This window comes from Onychomys torridus, chromosome 13 (assembly GCF_903995425.1).
Source record: "Onychomys torridus chromosome 13, mOncTor1.1, whole genome shotgun sequence".
Taxonomy (NCBI): domain Eukaryota; kingdom Metazoa; phylum Chordata; class Mammalia; order Rodentia; family Cricetidae; genus Onychomys; species Onychomys torridus.
The window spans coordinates 31,241,117-31,260,183 of NC_050455.1; the positions used below are offsets into that span (position 1 = coordinate 31,241,117).

At 42.3% G+C, this 19,067-nt stretch overlaps 1 protein-coding gene across 2 annotated transcripts in view; it reads left to right on the forward strand.

The window, feature by feature from the left end:
- Positions 1 to 19,067, forward strand: part of Sh3rf2 (SH3 domain containing ring finger 2) — a 101,067-nt gene that overhangs the window by 41,800 nt on the left and 40,200 nt on the right. For both annotated transcript variants that reach the window (XM_036205015.1, XM_036205016.1), the window contains exons 3-5: positions 8,214 to 8,483; positions 10,513 to 10,608; positions 17,460 to 17,783. In XM_036205015.1, the coding sequence (XP_036060908.1) occupies positions 8,214 to 8,483; positions 10,513 to 10,608; positions 17,460 to 17,783 (690 nt within the window). The remainder of the gene's footprint in view (positions 1 to 8,213; positions 8,484 to 10,512; positions 10,609 to 17,459; positions 17,784 to 19,067) is intronic.

Consider the following 19,067-nt stretch of genomic DNA (forward strand, 5'->3'; position numbering starts at 1 on the left):
AATAGAGCTGAGAAAGACAAGCCAGGGGATGTTAACATCAGGTTGTTTCCTCCTTTCTCGAATTTCTAAGCATCCTGATTTGTGTGGTATTTATTATTGCCACACATTCCACTAAAGAATCTGCATGGTTTGTCTCGTTAGTCCTCTCAACGTAGCCATGAGGAAGTATGTCCAAGGGCCCCAGGATACCTTCAGATCAACAAGTCACTGGGAATTGGTGAAGCTGGTCTATTCCAGCTAAAGGATACAGAATAAAGTAAGCCGTGGAAAGGGGCACATGAGACAGAGTCCAAGAAGGGTGCCGTATAGTGCTTCCACAGGGCCGCCCCCCACATAGGCAGAGAGGCATGCCTGTTTCCCCTTCAGTGAGTGAATCAGGACAATCTGCCATGTAGGGATGCTCACCCAAGACCTGGTGTCTAGGAATCTCACTGGAGGCCATGTAAGGGCAACTGGCCACCTATGAGATTTACCATAGTCTCCAGCCCCTCCAGAGATCAAGTTTCTTCTGCTTGTCCTCATTCCAGCATTAATGACGTTGCTACCTTGGACTGTCCAGCAGGCATGCAAACCAGCACAAAATCCTAAATTCATTTTAAACACTATGAGACCTGTGTGTGTGTGTGTGTGTGTGTGTGTGATTTTCTGTTTTGTAACTCAATCGTATGATCCTTGAGTATGAACTTTGTAGATGGCATTGTCATGTTATTATGTAAAAGGTTGGGCACACCTGGTTCTAATGTGGCCTGAGGCCTTCTAATCTCTCTGAGCAAGCACCATACTCTAATATCTTAGACATTACCTCTCAGAGCAAAAAGTCAGACCTTTTTTTTTTTTTTTTTTTCCAAAACAAGGTTTATCTGTATAGCTGTCCTGGAACTTGCTCTTAAGACCAGGCTGGCCTCAAACTGAGAGATCTGCTTGCCTCTGCCTCCCAAATGCTGGGATTAAAGGCATGCACCAGCACCACCTGCCTTAGACCTTTTATTAGATTGTGCAAGGTTTGGATAAGCTTGCTGGAGTGTGGTGAGCATAGGGAAGTAGAATCATTGACCCTAATTTTTTAATGCTGTACTCTAGGAATGAGGGAAGCCTTGATTTGGCCAAAGTCACAAAAGCTGAAATACAAACCAGTATTTTACTTGACTGAAACATATATGTTCTTCTACCATATAATCTGGCTATATCATACTTAGGTATGTACCCAAAGAACTCTTTGCCCAACCACAGAAATCCTTGCAAATCCATACTTCTTGATTTTTTTAATCCACAAAATAATCCAAGAATGGAACCAGCCCAGATGTCCATCAACAGATGAGTGAATAAAGAAAATATAGCACATATACAATGCATTCTTATTCAATCCTAAATAAAATCAAAATCAAGGCATTTGCAGAAAATGGATTGAACTATAAATCACAGTGGTCAGTGAAGGTAGTCAGAGAAAGAAAGATAAACACCACATGTATTTTTTCATATGAAGGGCCTATATTTTAATTTTTTATATCTGTATATATGGGGATAGGTCATAAAGCTAAAAAGGGGGCCATGAGAAGATAAAATGTGGTCTTAATGAGTAAGGGGGAAACATATGCATGTGACATGAACGTAGACTGTAGTCTACCAGGAGGAGGGAACAGTAGGAGAGCTCTCTCTCACCATGTGATGCCTGCTGCATGGCATTATCCAGCCATGAGGCCTCAACCAGATGCCAAGCAGAGACCAACACTGTGCTCTTGAAGTTCAAGAACCACAAGCTAAATAATTTGTTTTCTCTATAATTTTTTTTATAATTGCTCTATAAATTACTGTGTTACTTCCAGTGATAACAATGGAAAACAGACTGACCACTGTTTCATGTAATCTCTGGTTCAGGTATTGCCTGTGGCTTCTCTCAGGGAGGTGTATCTACTGGTTAAGAAATAACACCCCAGTTTGCATGTAATATCTGATCTGGACATCAGCGGGCTATAAGAATAAGTAAGAATTAGTCTTCCTCCATGTAAACATCAATTCTCAAGAAAGATACTAGTTGGCCCCAAATGGTGCCTATGCCTGCCCCCTACCATCCATTTTGAGGAGCAACAAAATCTGTTCTCTGACTGGCTGGTAAGGGCCCCATGATGCAACGTGAGGTGTGACTAGACCAAATGTCATCATGTGTCTGCCAGAAGATGGAGACAAGCAGAAAGTTCCTCAGCAAGGGCATGCTTCACACACAGAGAGAGACAGCCCAATGTGTCACTGCTAATTCTGCATACCGCTGTTTATTTCTGAGCTCTGGCAATCATCCAGCCATCCAAATCATGGCCCCAGAGCTTCAAGGCAACTGAAAAAGAGAAGCAAACTGACAGGTCTCAGAAACAATCCTGCAGCTTTTTTTGTTTGTTTGTTTCTGAATCTCAAAGAAAGGGACGCTTTTTAGGCACACATGAGCTTCCATTACAAGATGGATTATGGACTCTTCCGTGAAACACCATGACAAAGTTGGATGATGACCTTTGAGTCTTCCACTCTATTTCCCCACCCCACCCCACACCCCTGCACCTGCAGAGACAAAAAAAAAAAATTATGAGCCATAAAAGCTGGTGCCAAGCTCACAACGGGTAATAGCTGATGCAGAACTTAGAGTCATTTTCCCTGGAGGGAACAGTTGAGGGCCGGATAGAATCAACCATCTGAGACTCTTCAGGTGCTTAGCTTTTATGTGAGGGCTCTGGAGTTCAATAATTCATGCTAATGCAGCCAACATCAAGGCAATTGCGTTCACACTTCATTCAGATTTTGATTACTAAACAGTCCCGGTAACTTTTATAATAGGAAAACACTCTGGTGATCTAGCTGGAATGGGAGGAGTGTGGCTGAATCACCAGGGCTTTGGGGTCAGAGGAGCCCATCTTTCTTGGGCCTGGTGTACCCTGGCTGGGTGTGGACCTTGTCTGGTGACATTTACCATTTCAGAAATTCCTAATCAATAAGATATAGTTACACCACTTACTTCACAGGGTTGTGAGGCCACAGGACTGAGATTAACAGATGAAAAATTCAGTACCATGATGTAAGAAAAACTTCAGTGGCCTGAAAGAACCCTGAAGAGTGTCCATTTCCTCCTCTCTCCAAAGTCGGTCTCTGTCTCTCCCCATCTCCCCCTCGCCATCCCCTCCTGCCTCCTTCCACCCTGGCTGCACATAGAAGACAGTGTTTTCTGTCACTATAATGGGAGTCCCAAGAATAAACAGGGGACATATTATCCAGAAGGGAGAACAAAGATGGAAAGCCTTGTGCTGAATATAGACTCTGTAATTCATGTCCACAGTGCTTCCCCATGTTGAGGAGGAATGGGGAAAAGCAGTGAGGAAAATGGAGACAATTAGCACCAACGCAGACTTCCAAAGTTGAGGCAGCTTCAAAGGAATTTAGGCATTTTAATATAACTTTGCTTTAATACACTCCCTCGGTCCTCATTAAAATATATGTGCCACTTGCGCTAGAAATCTCTTCCCGGAAGAAAAAGAAGAAAGTGGGTTAGTAATTTACAAACTTATATCAAATCTCCATTGCCCCCATTTGATTTAGGAAAAGATGTAGCTCAGATGAGTAGCATCAAACCTAGATAGTAGGAAAGCTTCCTAAAAATTAAAATGCAGCTACAAAAAAAAAAAAAAAAAATCCTACTCCAAGAAAGACTAAACAAATAAATCAGGGCTTGGGTCTGAGGTATGTGTTTTCAACATCTTCCAGAATTCTGGTACCAGTAAACTACAAGTTTCATTTTGAGAAACATGAGCTTAATGATTAAGACTGTGGACTTAAAGAGACTCTTACGTTCAAAACCTGAATCCACTGCACCTCACTTTGTGAATTTGGGCAACTTTTAACTTTTCTGATTTCAAGTTTTCAATGGTTGCTGTGAGAATTGAATAAAATACATTATGGAATAGTAGTATCTGGTGTGTATATAAATATAAACATATATATAACCATTATTGTGTAAAGGACCTATATTCTTTTTGTTTCTTTATCATTTCATTCTTTTCCTTTTATAAATCCAGAATAATAATGCTTTAAGATAAAAGTTTATGCAGCTTTCAAACAAAAGTCTAAAAGTGAAGTAAGTAATCCAGGGCAGTATGGCAGAGCCTCTTTCCCCTTTGAGAAGTGGCCTTCATCCTCCTGTTTCAGGATGGCTGTCAGAGCTCCTGCTGCATTCCACACAGCAGGATAGAGCCAGGGAAGGGAAGACAGTCTCCAGCTGCCAGGAAGACTGAAAAGTGTGACCAACCAGTATTCCACGTAGTCATTTGCCCAGAAAACTGTGGCTTGTGTTTTGATGGAAAATTGGAGAGAAGGAATTTGGAAGGACAGGTATTGATCCCTAGTGTCTCCAACCCAGGATGCCTCACAGATTCATTTTTTTTTTCCTGGGGACCCTCTGCTTCCGTTCTTCTGCGTGCTGGTTTCTCAAACGGCATCTTCCTCAAGGCAGGTCGTAATTACTTGTCCTACTCAATTGGGCTAATTTTCTTTCCAGATACCTTCCATAGCTGTACACATACCTCACCAGTGAGCTTTACTGTATTCTTTTTCCCCCCAATTTTGTCTAATTTTAATAGACAACACAATCATTTCATTATAAGAGTTAGAAACCAGAACTAAACACATAGGAGAAAATTCAATACCAAAAAAACACTGGCCCCTGGAAATAATCTCAGTGTTCTGAGGAACAGATATCTAACATTTCCCCAAGCAGATAAGTAAGTATATGATGAAAACCTAGTCTGCACAACTGTCTTTGACTTTTATTACACTGAACAGCATATTGAGAGTGACGCTTCATGCTGAAGGTTATAGATCAACATTATCTGCTTTAGTGACGACAGAGCTGCCCATGTGAATGTGTTGTTATACTTTATTCAATCACTTCCACATCTTGCTCACTTGCCCTCTAGTTACCTTCCCCACAGTGAGCTGTGTCCTAGTACTTCTCTCAGCCCCAGGCTCTCCTTAAAATATCCACAGCTCAGTCATCCCATTGTCAAAGGGACGCAAGCTCTCCTCTCTACAATCTACTTGGAGTTCCATTTTCAAATGAGCGTCCTAGAGCCAGAAAATCCCAGAAGACCTGAATTAAAGCATCCAGCTCCACTAGGAACAGCAAAATATCCCAATGCAAGGGAACTGTTTCATTCCACTGCCCAGAAAAGCACACACAAATACCTCAGGTGAGAGAAAGCTTTTGTTGGAACCTGAGTTGTTAGAACTTTCAGTGTGCCAAGCCAACCTCAAATAAGACCACATTGAGGGCATTCCTATGTGGAGAAAACAATCTCAATTAGGAAAACGAGAGAGAGAGAGAGAGAGAGAGAGAGAGAGAGAGAGAGAGAGAGAGAGAGAAACATTCGACTGCATGAATTATTTAGGCAGATGACTGATCTGACAAATGATGATTCACAAGCTGATTTTTTTTCAAAAGCTATGATTGATTCCTGAGTAATTGTTTCCTTGTCTCAGTTGAGTTTCCTAATGATCCAAATGTTCATGAGGTCTACAGTTTCTGAAGAGGGCTGGAGACAAATTATGCTTCTCACAAACCACTTCCTATTTGCAGGTGGTTTCCACTTCCATTTTCTTCCCATCAATGCTGAGGAGCATGCAGAACTGGTGTCATTAGTTCCCCATTATACATGATGCTAATAAAGGAAGACATTCACCAAGCACATATTATATTCTAGGCAAGACATTAAATGCATTATGGATAGTCTTTATTGCTTACAAAAGTCCTAATGAGGTAGACATTCTACTAACACCCTGTTTTACACATGAACATAGTTCAAAAAATATTAAACAACCCTAATCACACAAGGAGAAAGAGGTACAACCAGAATGCAATATCAGTATGGACCCAGAAAGAATCACTGACTCATTGCACTGGCTGGTTTTATGTCAACTTGATACAAGCTAAAGTAATCTGATAGGAGGGAACCTCAATTGAGAAAATGCTTCCATAAGATTAGGGATATAAACAAGCCTGTAGGATATTTTCTTAATTAGTGACTGATATGGGAGTGCTCAGTCCTTTGTGGGTAGTGCCACCCTGAGCTGGTAGTTCCTGGGTTCTATAAGAAAGCAGAGGGGTTGGGGATTTAGCTCAGTGGTAGAGTGCTCACCTAGCAAGCGCAAGGCCCTGGGTTCGATCCCCAGCTCAAAAAAAAAGAAAAGAAAGAAAGAAAGGAAGGAAGGAAGGAAGGAAGGAAGGAAGGAAGAAAAGAAAAGAAAAGAAAAGAAAAGAAAAGAAAAGAAAAGAAAAGAAAAGAAAAGAAAAGAAAAGAAAAGGAAAGAAAAGAAAAGAAAAGAAAAGAAAAGAAAAGAAAAGAAAAGAAAAGAAAAGAAAAGAAAGCAGGCTGGCCAGGTGGCGCACACCTTTAATCCCAGCACTTGGGAGGCAGAGGGAAGTGGATCTCTGTGAATTTGAGACCAGCCTGGGCTACAGAATGAGTTCCAGGACAGGAACCAAAGCTACACAGAGAAACCTGTCTCAAAAAACAAAAATCAAAAAGAAAAAAGAAGGCAGGCTGAACAAGCATGGAGAGCAAGCCAGTAAGCAGCACCCCTCCATGGCCTCGGCATCAGCTCCTGCCTCCAGGCTCCTGTCCTGACTTCCTTGGATGATGAACAGTGATATGGAAGTGTAATCCACAGGGTTTCTACCCTTTGCTCCCCAAGGTGCATTTGGTCCTGGTGTTTCATTACAGCAGTAGTCACCCTGACTAGGACACTCAGTCAAACTCGTAGCCGTGAGTCAAGTCTGAACCATATTCCTGGTTTCAGGACTAACAACAAAAGCTCTAGACTCAGATAGCCTGGGTTCACAGCTGATGTTTGCTGATATTCACCATTCCCCAAGTGTGTCAAAACCACAGTGTCTCAGTCAGCTTCTTCAGTACGCGGGATGGTGAACTTCGGTCTCCAAAGGACTGTGTTGTTTTCATTTTCTAGATATGGCGAATAGAGCAGCAATGTCCCACACCTGAGAATTGGGGAACATTGTGGAAGAGGGGCAGAGAGTGTAAGAGCCAGGGGATCAGGGAGTTTGCTGTGAGGTTGTGTCTCCTACTCATATCAGAAGCTGTTCCCAGGGGGTCTCACCAACATACTACCCAAATAAAAGCAGATGAGGCCACTGGTTTTTCCAAATAACTTTGGAGTGAGATGAAGATACATACATATAAACATTGATTTAAAATTCTTTCTGGCATATATATATATATATATATATATATATATATATGCATAGAAATAAGTGGGGACAATCAAATATAGCCACAAATCAAAGTTTAAGCCAAGATGTTGCTAAGATGAATGGGGGAAAGCCCATGAAGCCTCAACCCTACACAAAGAACTCTAGGCAACTGGAGGATCATGGGAACAGGAGAGGTGGTCCTCCCCAGGGAAGAACACACCAGCTGGTTGTCCAGTCCCAACCCATCAGCCCTGAAAACATGCATACAAGGAACATTATCTGGGCTGACTGACCTGGTTGTACTGGCAAATACATATGTGCATGCAAAAACAACTGGTGAAGGAAGAGGCCATGAATTTGAGGAGAGTGGAGAGATTTGGAGGGAGGAAATGGAGGGGAGAAATGTGGTAATTGTATTATAATCTCAAAAATTAAAAAAGGAATCTTTGTCTAAAAAAAAGAAGGGGTTTACTATGATGGTTGCTGTTCGTTGAAAATTTGACAGACTCCAGAATCATCTAAGAGATGGACAGCAGGTGCTGAGCATACCTATGAGGGTTATTTTGATTATGCTAACCGATGTGAGGAGACCCATCTTAATTGTGAGTGGGACCATGACTTGGCCAGGAGATGATCCTGGACTGTGTAAAATGGAGAAAGAGAGCTGAGCACTTAGAAGCAGTCATTGCTGTTTCTTGACCAATGTTGTGATGTGAACAGTTGCTTCCAGCTTCTGCTGCCATGCCTTCCCCATCATGATGGGTACCGTGAATTGTGAGCCAAATGAACTCTTTCTCCTTAAAATTATTTTTGTCAGAGTACCTCATCACAGGACAGGAAAATAAATAAGGCAGCTACCTACACTAAATGAGCTGGATGGTCCACACACAACGATCACTAGCAGCTGGTTTGAGACCGTCCATCCCTCCAGCCCTAAGCTCACTTGCTATTTTCTGGTCTGGGCCACTTGCAGGTACCTCGAGCCAAGGCCTTGTGTAACTACAGAGGGAAGAATCCTGGTGACCTGAAGTTTAATAAAGGAGATGTCATCCTCCTCCGGAGACAGCTTGATGAGAACTGGTACCAGGGGGAGATCAATGGGGTCAGTGGGATCTTCCCAGCCAGTTCCGTGGAAGTCATCAAGCAGCTGCCCCAGCCGCCACCACTCTGCAGGGCCCTCTACAACTTTGACCTTCGAGACAAGGATAAGAGTGAGAACCAGGATTGCCTGACCTTCCTCAAGGTAATGGCAGACCACATACAGACAATGGGAGAAGCCATAGTCCGTTGTTTAATACTTGCTGATTTTTTTTTAAAGAGTATGCCTGCATGAATGCACTTGTGCATGCGTCTGTGTGAGTGTGTGTGTGTGTGTGTGTGTGTGTGTGTGTGTGTGTGTGTGAGTGTGTGCATGCACACATGGAAGCAATGTGTGTGTATGATTTCAACTACATGGACTGTGTATTAGTCAATGTCTTATTGCTGTGAAGTGACATATGAGCATGGTAACACTTATAGAAGAAAGTTTTTAATTGGGGCTTCAACTGTATTTTCAGAGGTTGTTGTACCATAGATGTCCAAATCCCCTCATAGAAACCTAAGTTGGGGTTACCTTATTAGTTGCTGCTGTGACAGGTCAACATGCAAGTACATGAAGTAGCACTGTTATAATTCCTCAACAAAAGTCCACAAGCCCATTCATTTAGCAATTTCTTTTAAATATATTTTAATCTACTTTCATTTTATGTATGACAGTGTTTTGCCCACATGCATTTATGTGTACCATGTGTGTGTACCTGGTACCCATGGAAACCGGGAGAGGGCATTGGATCTCTGGAACTGGAGTTACAGATAGTTGTGAGCCACTATGTGGGTGCTGGGAACCGAACCTGGGTCCTCTGCAAGAGCAAGTGCTCTTAACTACTGAGTCATCACTCCCTCCCTCCACCTGACAGTTCAGCCACTGGGAACAAAGTGATGGAGCAATGTCCCTCCTCCCGTTGAACCGGGAGTCTAATGGAAAACACACACATCAGTGGGAAAGTGTGACAAAGAGCCCAGAGCAAGGGACGTTGTCCACTCTGTCACTGTGGAACACTGACACTTCATTAGAGAAATCTAGGGTAGTCCTAAACCCAGCATGTCCAAAATCAACCAAAGATCTTCTCTCTACCAAGTGTTGTGGCATGTCTGTAATCTCAGCATTTGAGATATTGAGGCAGGAAGATCACTAAAGCCAGTCTGGGCACCATAGCAAGTCTCTCTCAAAAAAAATAAATAAATAAAAGCAAAAGCAAAAACAAAAAACAAAAAGAGGGTATGGTAGCTAGAGAGATAGCTCAGTAGTTCAAGGAGAAAACCAACTCCCACAAGTTTGTCCTCTGACTTGCACACACACACCATGGTACATGTCACACACACACACACACACACACACACACACACACACACACACACACGAGAGAGATTTATAGCAAAAAGGGTTCCTATTAAGGTATTAAGACATCACATGTATGAAGTAGGAGAGCAGACAAAATGAGGGGACAGTACCAGAGGTCAGGATGCTAGAGTGTGGGAAAAGGCACAAAGTGGGTGCTCGGTCTCATACTTTGATTTGGATGAGGGTTCGTGCCTATAGTTGACTGTTCCAGCTCACTTCCAAGACTTAAGCACTTTGTTGAATGCATATATGTATGTCTTGAAAAGAATTTAAATCATATTTATATGCATATCAAAAAGCATCTAGAAAAAAAGTGTCAAGCAAGCTGTTAGCAGTGGCCGTACCTACACTGTGGTGGACAGAATCCACTCGCTTTTCTTATCGATATTTTGGATGTTTCTGCAACTTTACATGTAATCTTTTGTAGCGAGAAAATTTTGAATGAAAGCTGCTTTATTTTTGACATATTAAAATGGTGTCAGTTCCAAAATGTCTTCAAAATGGGAATGAAAGTCATTCCCCTTTGCCAAGCTAGAGTTGTATCACCTATGGCTTCTTTCTTGGCTTCTCCATCAGGTTAGTTTAAACAAAAACCACAGATTCTGCTTGGCGTATTCTGAGTTTTCCTACCAGGTTCCACTGATCCTCAAATCCCTTCCACTCCTCTTGGAAATCTTGGTGACTCAAACACTGCCTATTATGATGGCAGAGGTATTTCCCACACAACCTACTGAAGAGCTATACCCTTTGCTCCCTGCTACAACCTGATCTCCATGGAAGATTTCATCACCTGAAAGTGCAGGGTAGAGCTGACTTGAGGCTTCTCTTTCAGGATGACATCATCACAGTGATCAGCCGAGTGGATGAGAACTGGGCAGAAGGGAAGCTGGGAGATAAAGTGGGCATCTTCCCCATCTTGTTCGTAGAGGTATGTGAGTCTCCCATCTACAGCTGAGTCAAGCATGCTCAAAAGTGTCTGTGTGCCCACCCCAGTAACACCTGAGGGAAATTTCTATTTAACATGAGGCTTAGAACTCACTGGACCCTCTAAAGAAAAATTCTACACAATGACATTCAGTTCTGGTGAATATGGAGAAATAGGTATTTTCCATTCTGTTTCTTAGAGTGTAAAGTGGTCAAATTTCTCACATTGAAATGCAAGTTCACCTATATATTAAAAAAAAAACTTAAAGTGTGCACTGCTTTAACAATTAACAATTCCACATCTGAGAATTGGCTATAAGGAAATATTTAAATAAACACATAAAGTTGTTGGTACAAACATACAAAATATTTGCCATAGCATTGTACATAATAGTGAAATATAGAAATAATCTAAATAATCAATAGTGAAGATTCACTTTGTCGGGGAGGGACAGAGTCTCACTGTGTAGACTAGGCTGGACTCAAACTCACAGAGATTCACCTGCCTCTGTCTCCTGAGTGCTGGGATTAAAGCATGTACCACCACTACACCGGGGCTACTCTTTATTATGGGCCAGAAAAATTTTATATATACCATTTAAATGTTAATAATATTGTGAAATACTAGTTATTATTGGAAAATATATGATTTGTTGTAGAGTTGACAACAAATTGAATAAGTATAGAATTTTTTTTCAAATCCTCAAGATGAGAAAATTCTGGAGATGTGTCCAAAACAATGTGAATGCACTTAACCCTGCTGAACTAGACACTTAAATGAATGAAATATTAGAAAACACATAAAACAATAAAACAAAGTTGAACTAAGTTGAAAGCAGCTCTAAAAATGTGTGTTTGTGTGGAAAAGCAGGGAGGAGATTGCAATGACTTGCACCAACATTTACCAACATATCGGGAGTAGTGATCACTAGATGTAAAATTCTAGATGGAAGCCAGAGGTTGACATCAGATTTCTTCCTCTTCAGCCCGCCACCTTATTTTGTGAGAGTCTTTAGTGAATGAAATGTCATTGTTTTGACAACACTGGCTGGCCACAAGCACCCAGGATCTGCCTGTCTCCATACCCCCACCAAACCCCAGCACTGGGGTTTCAGGCATGTGCCACCACACCCAGCTTTTATACAGGGTCTGGGGATCCAAATACAGGTCATAACTTTTGCCCAACAATCCCTTTACCCCAGCCTCATTTCTGTGGATTTTTTTTTAATGACTTATTAAAAAAAAAAAAAAAAAAAAAGGCTAGGCTATCTGTTTCTCCAGTATAATTACCTAACCTCTAGTCTCTAACCTCACTAGCCACAAGCCTCACCCTAGCTTGAAGCAAGTCATTGCAAATTCAAAAGAGATCTTTCATTGTTTAGCTGTGTTCACTGGGTGCTTACCATGCATAAATGTATTAAAAGTGAGTATCGGAGAGCTATAAAAAGAAGTACCAGGCAGTGTCCCCACCCTCCAGCAGGGTGGAGAAAATAGGACTGAGACATAATTGGGGAGAAGAAGCCAATTCTTCATTGCATGAAAACCAAAGCAGGTTCTGCAGCAAAGGGTGTATCCTAAGCATTGTCCAGCTTTCAAGGTGTTGGGTACGTCCTTCACTCAGCCAGTCAAAGTAAGAGTGGAGGGAAGGGGTGGGGGGATGCAGAATGGCTGTGCTTTAGTGTGTACACTGACAGGTATTCCTCATGCTTTGTCCCTTCCTGGGCCTCTTCCTGGTTCACCTGCCTTGTGTTTCCCACCTGTTCGAATTTCACTCATTCTGTGCGGCTCTGCTGGGAAGAAAAAAAAAAAAATGTCCAGAACATTTCAGCAGTCAAATGAACCTTGATTGGTTTCTGTTTTCTCTACATATGTGGCAGGTGTGTTGGTTGCATTTTATAGGCCAGCTAACACAGAACAGGCTCTCCATATTAAAAAAATAATAATAAAAATAAAAATAGCTTACCCAGCTTATGTAAGGCCTTGGGATCCAGTAACAATACAATAATTTTTAAAGGCATGTAATTGAATAAATGAGAACCTATTTGAAGGTGGTTAGAAAAAAAATAAACCACTCATTCTGACCCTGCTGTCCTGTGCACTCATTTAGTGTTTTTTTAGCACCTGCTCTATCAAGGTCCACACAAAGTTCTAAAGACACAGGGTAGATATGGGTCCCTCATCCCAGAGAGCACACCATCAGGCACTCGGGTAATTGATTACAAGGATGATGGATGATGCAGAGAAAAATGGGGGGAACTGTTAAGGGGTCGTGATGTGCAACTTCATCTGGGAGGTCAGTGAATGCCCACTGAGCTAATTGAGAAGCAGTTAAGGTTAAGTGCGTAGGTATGGAGGAGGGAGCAGCGACTGGGGGCGTAGACGTAGCAAGAGGATCCAGAGACTGCCAGATCCAGAGCCAAGTCACCAAGCCAAAGAAGTAAATTGTAGTAATTACAAACCATTTTGTAAACAGAAAAGATTGGGTGATGATGGCATACTAAACAGCCCCAAAGTCTCAGTGGATCAACAAAGAAAATGCTGTTTCCTACCTACGTTGTATGTTCAGCAGAGGATGCTGAGTGGTTCTACTCACAGCCACCTGGGAACCCACACCAACAGGGCTGGGCTGTCTTTTAGCTGTGACATCGGGATCATGTGTCCTTCCTAGTTGCCACAGGAGGGGAGAATGGATTGTGTATTCACAGTTGAGAGCCTCTGAAGGAACACTACTCACATTCACTCACTGCCCATTGGCTGGACCAGTCACGATGCTCCAAGTCAGTAGAAGAAAGGGGACCACATGGGATATATGGTGAAGATCCATTATATCTTACTATTATAAATTTGGATTTGACTTAGAGATCATTGATTTGATCAGACTTGGTTGGTTTTGTTTAATTGCTGTTGTTGGTTGGTTGGTTGGTTGGTTGGTTGGTTGGTTGGTTGGTTGGAGTTGACTTATTTTGATTTCAGACAAGGTCTTGTTGTATATCCCATGCTAGACTAAAACTGAATGAATGGACAGCACAGGTTAGCCTCAACCTTCCTCAGCCTCCCAAGAGCTCTGATTGCAGATGTGAGCCATCAGGCCCAGACTTTGGTTTCTGGGATACAATGGAAATAATAAATTTGAAGAGAGAGAGAGAGAGAGAGAGAGAGAGAGAGAGAGAGAGAGAGAGAGAGATGAGCAGGCTGCTGCATGGTTCCATTTGGAAACGATGTAACTCTGACTGCTAGAATGGAAACAAATTGGCAAATTCAAATTCTACCTCTTATGAGGATTTGGCAATTGCAGAGGTGGAGGACATGGGAAAGAGAGAATGACCTGGCGCATCTCCACTTTCTGATTTGTGTGCCTAGGTCAGTGGTGAGGCCATTTGCTAGGTAGAAACAACAAGAGTGATTAGGAGAATGTTCACTCCCCCAGACCTGTACTTAACTGAACACATTGGAGGTGGGAGACTTTGGTCTGATCTCCTGCATTATTTTGAGATGCTTCCTCATAGCTTTGGGGTGAAGGGATAAGGATTAATTTCATCACCTGTTTCTGAATACTGCTGTTTTCAAAACTTCTGTATTTAATGATTATTCATTTGGATACTCTCACTACCAATTCACCTCTAAAATTAGTAATTACAAGAAGCCTCAGAATTATCATTAAACTAGCCACGGCTTCATTTGTTCTCCTAATTACTAGGAGGGAGGAAGAAGATAATCAAGTGGTTTGTCTAATTGGGAACCTACTTTTCAAACATTACTTCAAATCTAAATTGAGCTTTTTAAAGCAGTACTTAAAGTTTTGACTCCAGTAATTTCATTAAGAGCAGCACATGCTAAGAAGTCTTTAAATAAAGTTTGTGTTGCCAGTGCTATGCAGAGCAATAGAAAGGAAGGCTTTCTTATAAGGATAACATGGACCTTTTTTTTGGTGCATAAATAAGACTGTTCCTGTTAATGCATCGTTTGATTTATTGAGCAGCACCCGCACAAAGGATGGTTAAACAAAAGCTGAGCTTCTTCCCCCGATTCTTGTCAGGACTTCTCCACAGGGCTGTCTCAGTTGTGTGAACCTCGTACGGCCCAATGAACTTCAAGGATATTGTTTCAAATGGGTGCAAACCTAAGAGCCACACAGCCCCTCCCCAGCTGAGCTGTCAGTCATGCTGGTGGAGGACAGGGTGAAAGCAGATTCTCACAGGGCCCTTGTGGTGTTACTGATAAATAATAATAATAATAATAATAATAATAATAATAATAATATAATAATAACAATAGAAAAGTGATGGTGCTTGTGATATTCCAGCTACAGATGGCTGAAAGGAAAGTCACTCGTTCAATTTGAAGGGTATCACTTGTCCTCTTCCTGTGCGAGCTGCGGAGGAACAGGTGCTGTGGGGCCTTGCAAGGCTTTGTCCTTAGTCCAGGATACCATTAGAGCCTGCCAGAACAAAACAGATACCTTGCTAATTAGTATCCCTACTTCTCATCATTACTTCTGAAGAATTTTCATTATTTTATATGGAGTAAAACCTGCTTTTTGCTTTTTTATGTATCTGGATCTCTGTTTTTGATAACTACATATAATTATAGAAACATGTTATAGTCAATATATGGAAGAGTTCCAACATGCCCTCCAAATTCCTCATGCTGTGCCATCTTGTCTGTTCCTTCACCTAGTAACCAGTGATCTATTTTCTGCTCCTATGGCTTTTTCTAGAATGTTCTATAAATGGAACCCCCATAAAACATAGCCTTCTTTCATTTTGCTTAACACAGTTGACATTCATCTGTACTGTGCCATGTGTCCATAGCTCATCTTTTTACGAGTGAACAGTGTCCCAAAGCACAGATGTTCCAGAGATAGCATCTGGGGAGATAGTTCTGTCTGTTAAGTCTTACCATGCAATCACAAGGACTCGAGTTCAATCCCAGAACCCAGGTTTAAAAAAAAAAAAAATAAGAAAAAGAAAAAATGGTTATGATGGTACACACTTGTCATACCAGCACTGGGGAGGTGGAGACAGGTGGATCCCTGGAGCTCAGTGGCCAGCCAGCCAGCCTCATTGGCAAACTCCAGGCCATGGAGAAACCCTTCCTAAAATCCAAGATGGGCAGCTCATGAGGAACCACCACTGAGGGTGGCCTCTGACCACCACATGCATTCACACACATATATAAAACATGTATAAATCACCACTCAGTCAATTGGTAATAAATGGCGTGAGGTTGTGTCCCCGTAGTTGGCAACTCTGAATGAAACTGTGGTTTGAGAATACATTTTTCCTTCTTCGCATAATTACCCAGAAGTGGGATTGCTGGATCAGATGCTAAGTATGTGTTTGTGAGAAACTGCCAAACCGTAACATGAGCTTTGAAAAGCATAAATCAGATCATGTCACTCCTCGACCCAGACCTGCCAGGAGCTTCCTGTTACACTGAAAATAAGTCAAAGCCTCCTGAGTCCTTGTGCAATCCGGTGCCTGTCAACCCTCCCCATCCCCTCACCTGCTCCCTTCCATCCCTCTCTACTTCTTTCTGCCTGGCCTGTTCACGTCCTCATTTCCACACAACCGGCTCGCTCTTGCCACTTACCTCCGCTTAAACGCCACCTTCTCAGAGGCTCTTTGTTGATGCCCCCCCAACCAGTGTGAAGTGCTCGTATCCCCCACTCACTCTCCCGTTTACACTGGAAGACATTACCATCTGACAGCTTCTTGTTTACTAGTTTACATGTGGGCTCTGTCACTGACATCACTCCTTCTGGGCCTCAGCTTTCTTATCTTTGAAATGGACTTTTTTTTTTTTTCAAGTGCACTGGGGAGATGATTAGGTGAGCTCACATGGTGAGCTCCAGGCCAGGGAAAGACCCTGCTTAAAAACACAAGGGCAATTTCCCCTGAGGAATGACAGCAGAGGTTGACCTCTGCCCTCGATATGCACACACACATATATACACAAATATGAGCACAATGACGCTAAGCACCTACTTAGTAAGTTTTTCACAGTATAGCAGGCTCTTTCAGACAAGAATCACCTCTTCTTCCAAGTCTTCTCCCTCCGCTATTTTAATCCTCCGCAAATTGTCATTTAAAAAGTTCTTAGATGGGAACATTCTTTTTTCCCTCTCTAGTTGAACGTCTAAATTAGAATGAGACATGTCGCTCTGGAGAACAACTGGCGACTATTGTAATAATAGGAATTTAACTAATCATCCTGAGACTGAAGCGCTGATTCATAGGAACCCTCACTCTTTTTCAACAGATTTCATACTTCCAAAGGCTGTAAGCCCCCAGGGGCCTTTAGAAGTAATGAGTCGGATATTAGGGAAGGCTGCAGTGGCACAGTAACATAGCACTGGGCTAGCTGATCCGACACACCATTTGTTACAGTTCCAGAAACTGTGCTAGCCAGCTGTTAAACAGCTGGCTTATTGATAACACTGCCCAACCGGGTTTTTCCATCCTTTTGGGTGTTTTGTTCCTCCCTAGGTGATTTACCAGAACAGCTGATGTTAGAGACAAAGAACAGGAAAGTGGAGAGATGCCGATATTTGAAATAGGAAAAAACAGGTTAGCAGAAGGATGAGTCAAGGTCCTGAATGTGTGTCTACTACGTCTCAAAGCTTATCAAATGTCTGAACTTCAAATGGATAGAAGACAGAATGTGTTATTATTTTGACCAAAGGATGGCCATCTGAGCCAGCTACTGACCAAAGGATGGTCATCAGAGCCACTGACCAAAGGATGGCCATCTGAGCCAGCAGCTGAAAAGCTAGCATCAGTTGCCAATGAGTGTGAGACTTAGCTACTATACTATGTCAGAAAGTAACTATCCCCCATCCTCTTATCTTTGCAGCCAAACCTTGCAGCAAGACACCTCTTAGAGAAGAACAAAGGACATCAGTTATCACGCACGAAAAACCTGTCCCTGATGTCCTCACCATCCAGAGGCAAAGCAACCAACACACTCACCCTTCGAAAGAGCCCTGGGTCCAGGAGGAAGGGGTCTGGGCAGTTCTCCATCACAACAGCTTTGAACACACTCAACCGCATGGTCCATTCTCCTGAAGGTCACCAGATGGTGGAAATCAGCACCCCAGTGCTCATCAGCTCTAGCAGCCCCTCTGTGCCCACTCAGCATGGGGACAAGGCAGACTTTCCTGCCAACTCTTCAGGACAGGTAAGGAGTAATCTGCTGGCACCTTGGTGGTAGGCAAGAGAGCTTCCTCATGTCACAAGCACTGTTGGATGCTAAGTACTTGCCAGGCACTCAGAATACATGAATATTAACTGAAGCCATGTGTACTGTAGATACTTTTGATCTCATTTTATCCTTAAGCATCCAATAAGTTAAATATGATTATTATTATCCCTACTTTACAGGTTAGGAAACTGAGAGTTCAAAGGATTAAACAGCTTGCCCAAATTCCCAGATACTTTGCACTTTTCAGTTGTGTGGTAAACATAAGTGCCTGCTCATCAGAAAACTTTCCTCTAAGGAGATGTTGGTAGACGCTTTTCAGACAGGGTTTTGACGTAATATGAGACTTACTGTCACATCTTCTGCAATAGCCTGGGCATCACGTAGAAAAAAAAAAAAAAAAAGGAACCTGTGTGTTAGCAGGTGTTTCTCAGGATAATGATATAATTTGTGGGTCTGATACCCATTTCTGCATCTTTGCATTTTATAATTTTTTTAATGCAAGCCCCTTGCTCTGAAATGATTAAGAATTTCAAGACAACAACAATAGCATATTAAGTCAGGTGGTGGCCCCAAGTGACTACACAAGCCACACACCCATGGAGCCAGCTTGGATACTCTCACAGTGGGCACCCAATGAGATAATGGGCATAAAGCACTCAGTCTAAGGATGTCTGCACATGCTAAGCTCCCAGTCAGCACTTGTTCTCCTTACTATTATTATTAACCCTACTCGCTGAGATGCTAAGAAGAGATAAGCCTAGGTGAGTTGCACCAATCCAGAAGTTGAAGTATTTCCGACAGCATGTGGCTATTTAGGCTGAAGGGCACTTTAAGAGATGAAGGAGGAGAGGTATGAGGCAAGGTAATTAAGAATGTATTGGGTGCTCAGCTAAAAATGCTCTTTGGATCCATGCAGGTGGCAACTTGCAAGGACGAACTTCAACTTGCACTGGTGTCTTTTTTTTTTTTTTAAGAAGCTGTAAATCTTGTTTTTAAACATGAATTTCTACCTTGGGATTAAATGGCTTAATTGGACTCTAATCCCTTTATTACAAGACAGGGAAGAAGGAGAAAGTCAAGGGCTCCTCAAAGACCTGTGTACTGGTCTACAAGAAAAACAATCACCTCCATTAACACTCTATCTTATACCATTGTCTGAGTTGCTAAGAGTGTAGCCTCTCATGTAACTGATCCCCAACCCTGTACTGCATCTCTCTCTCCTCTCTCTCTCTCTCTCTCTCTCTCTCTCTCTCTCTCACT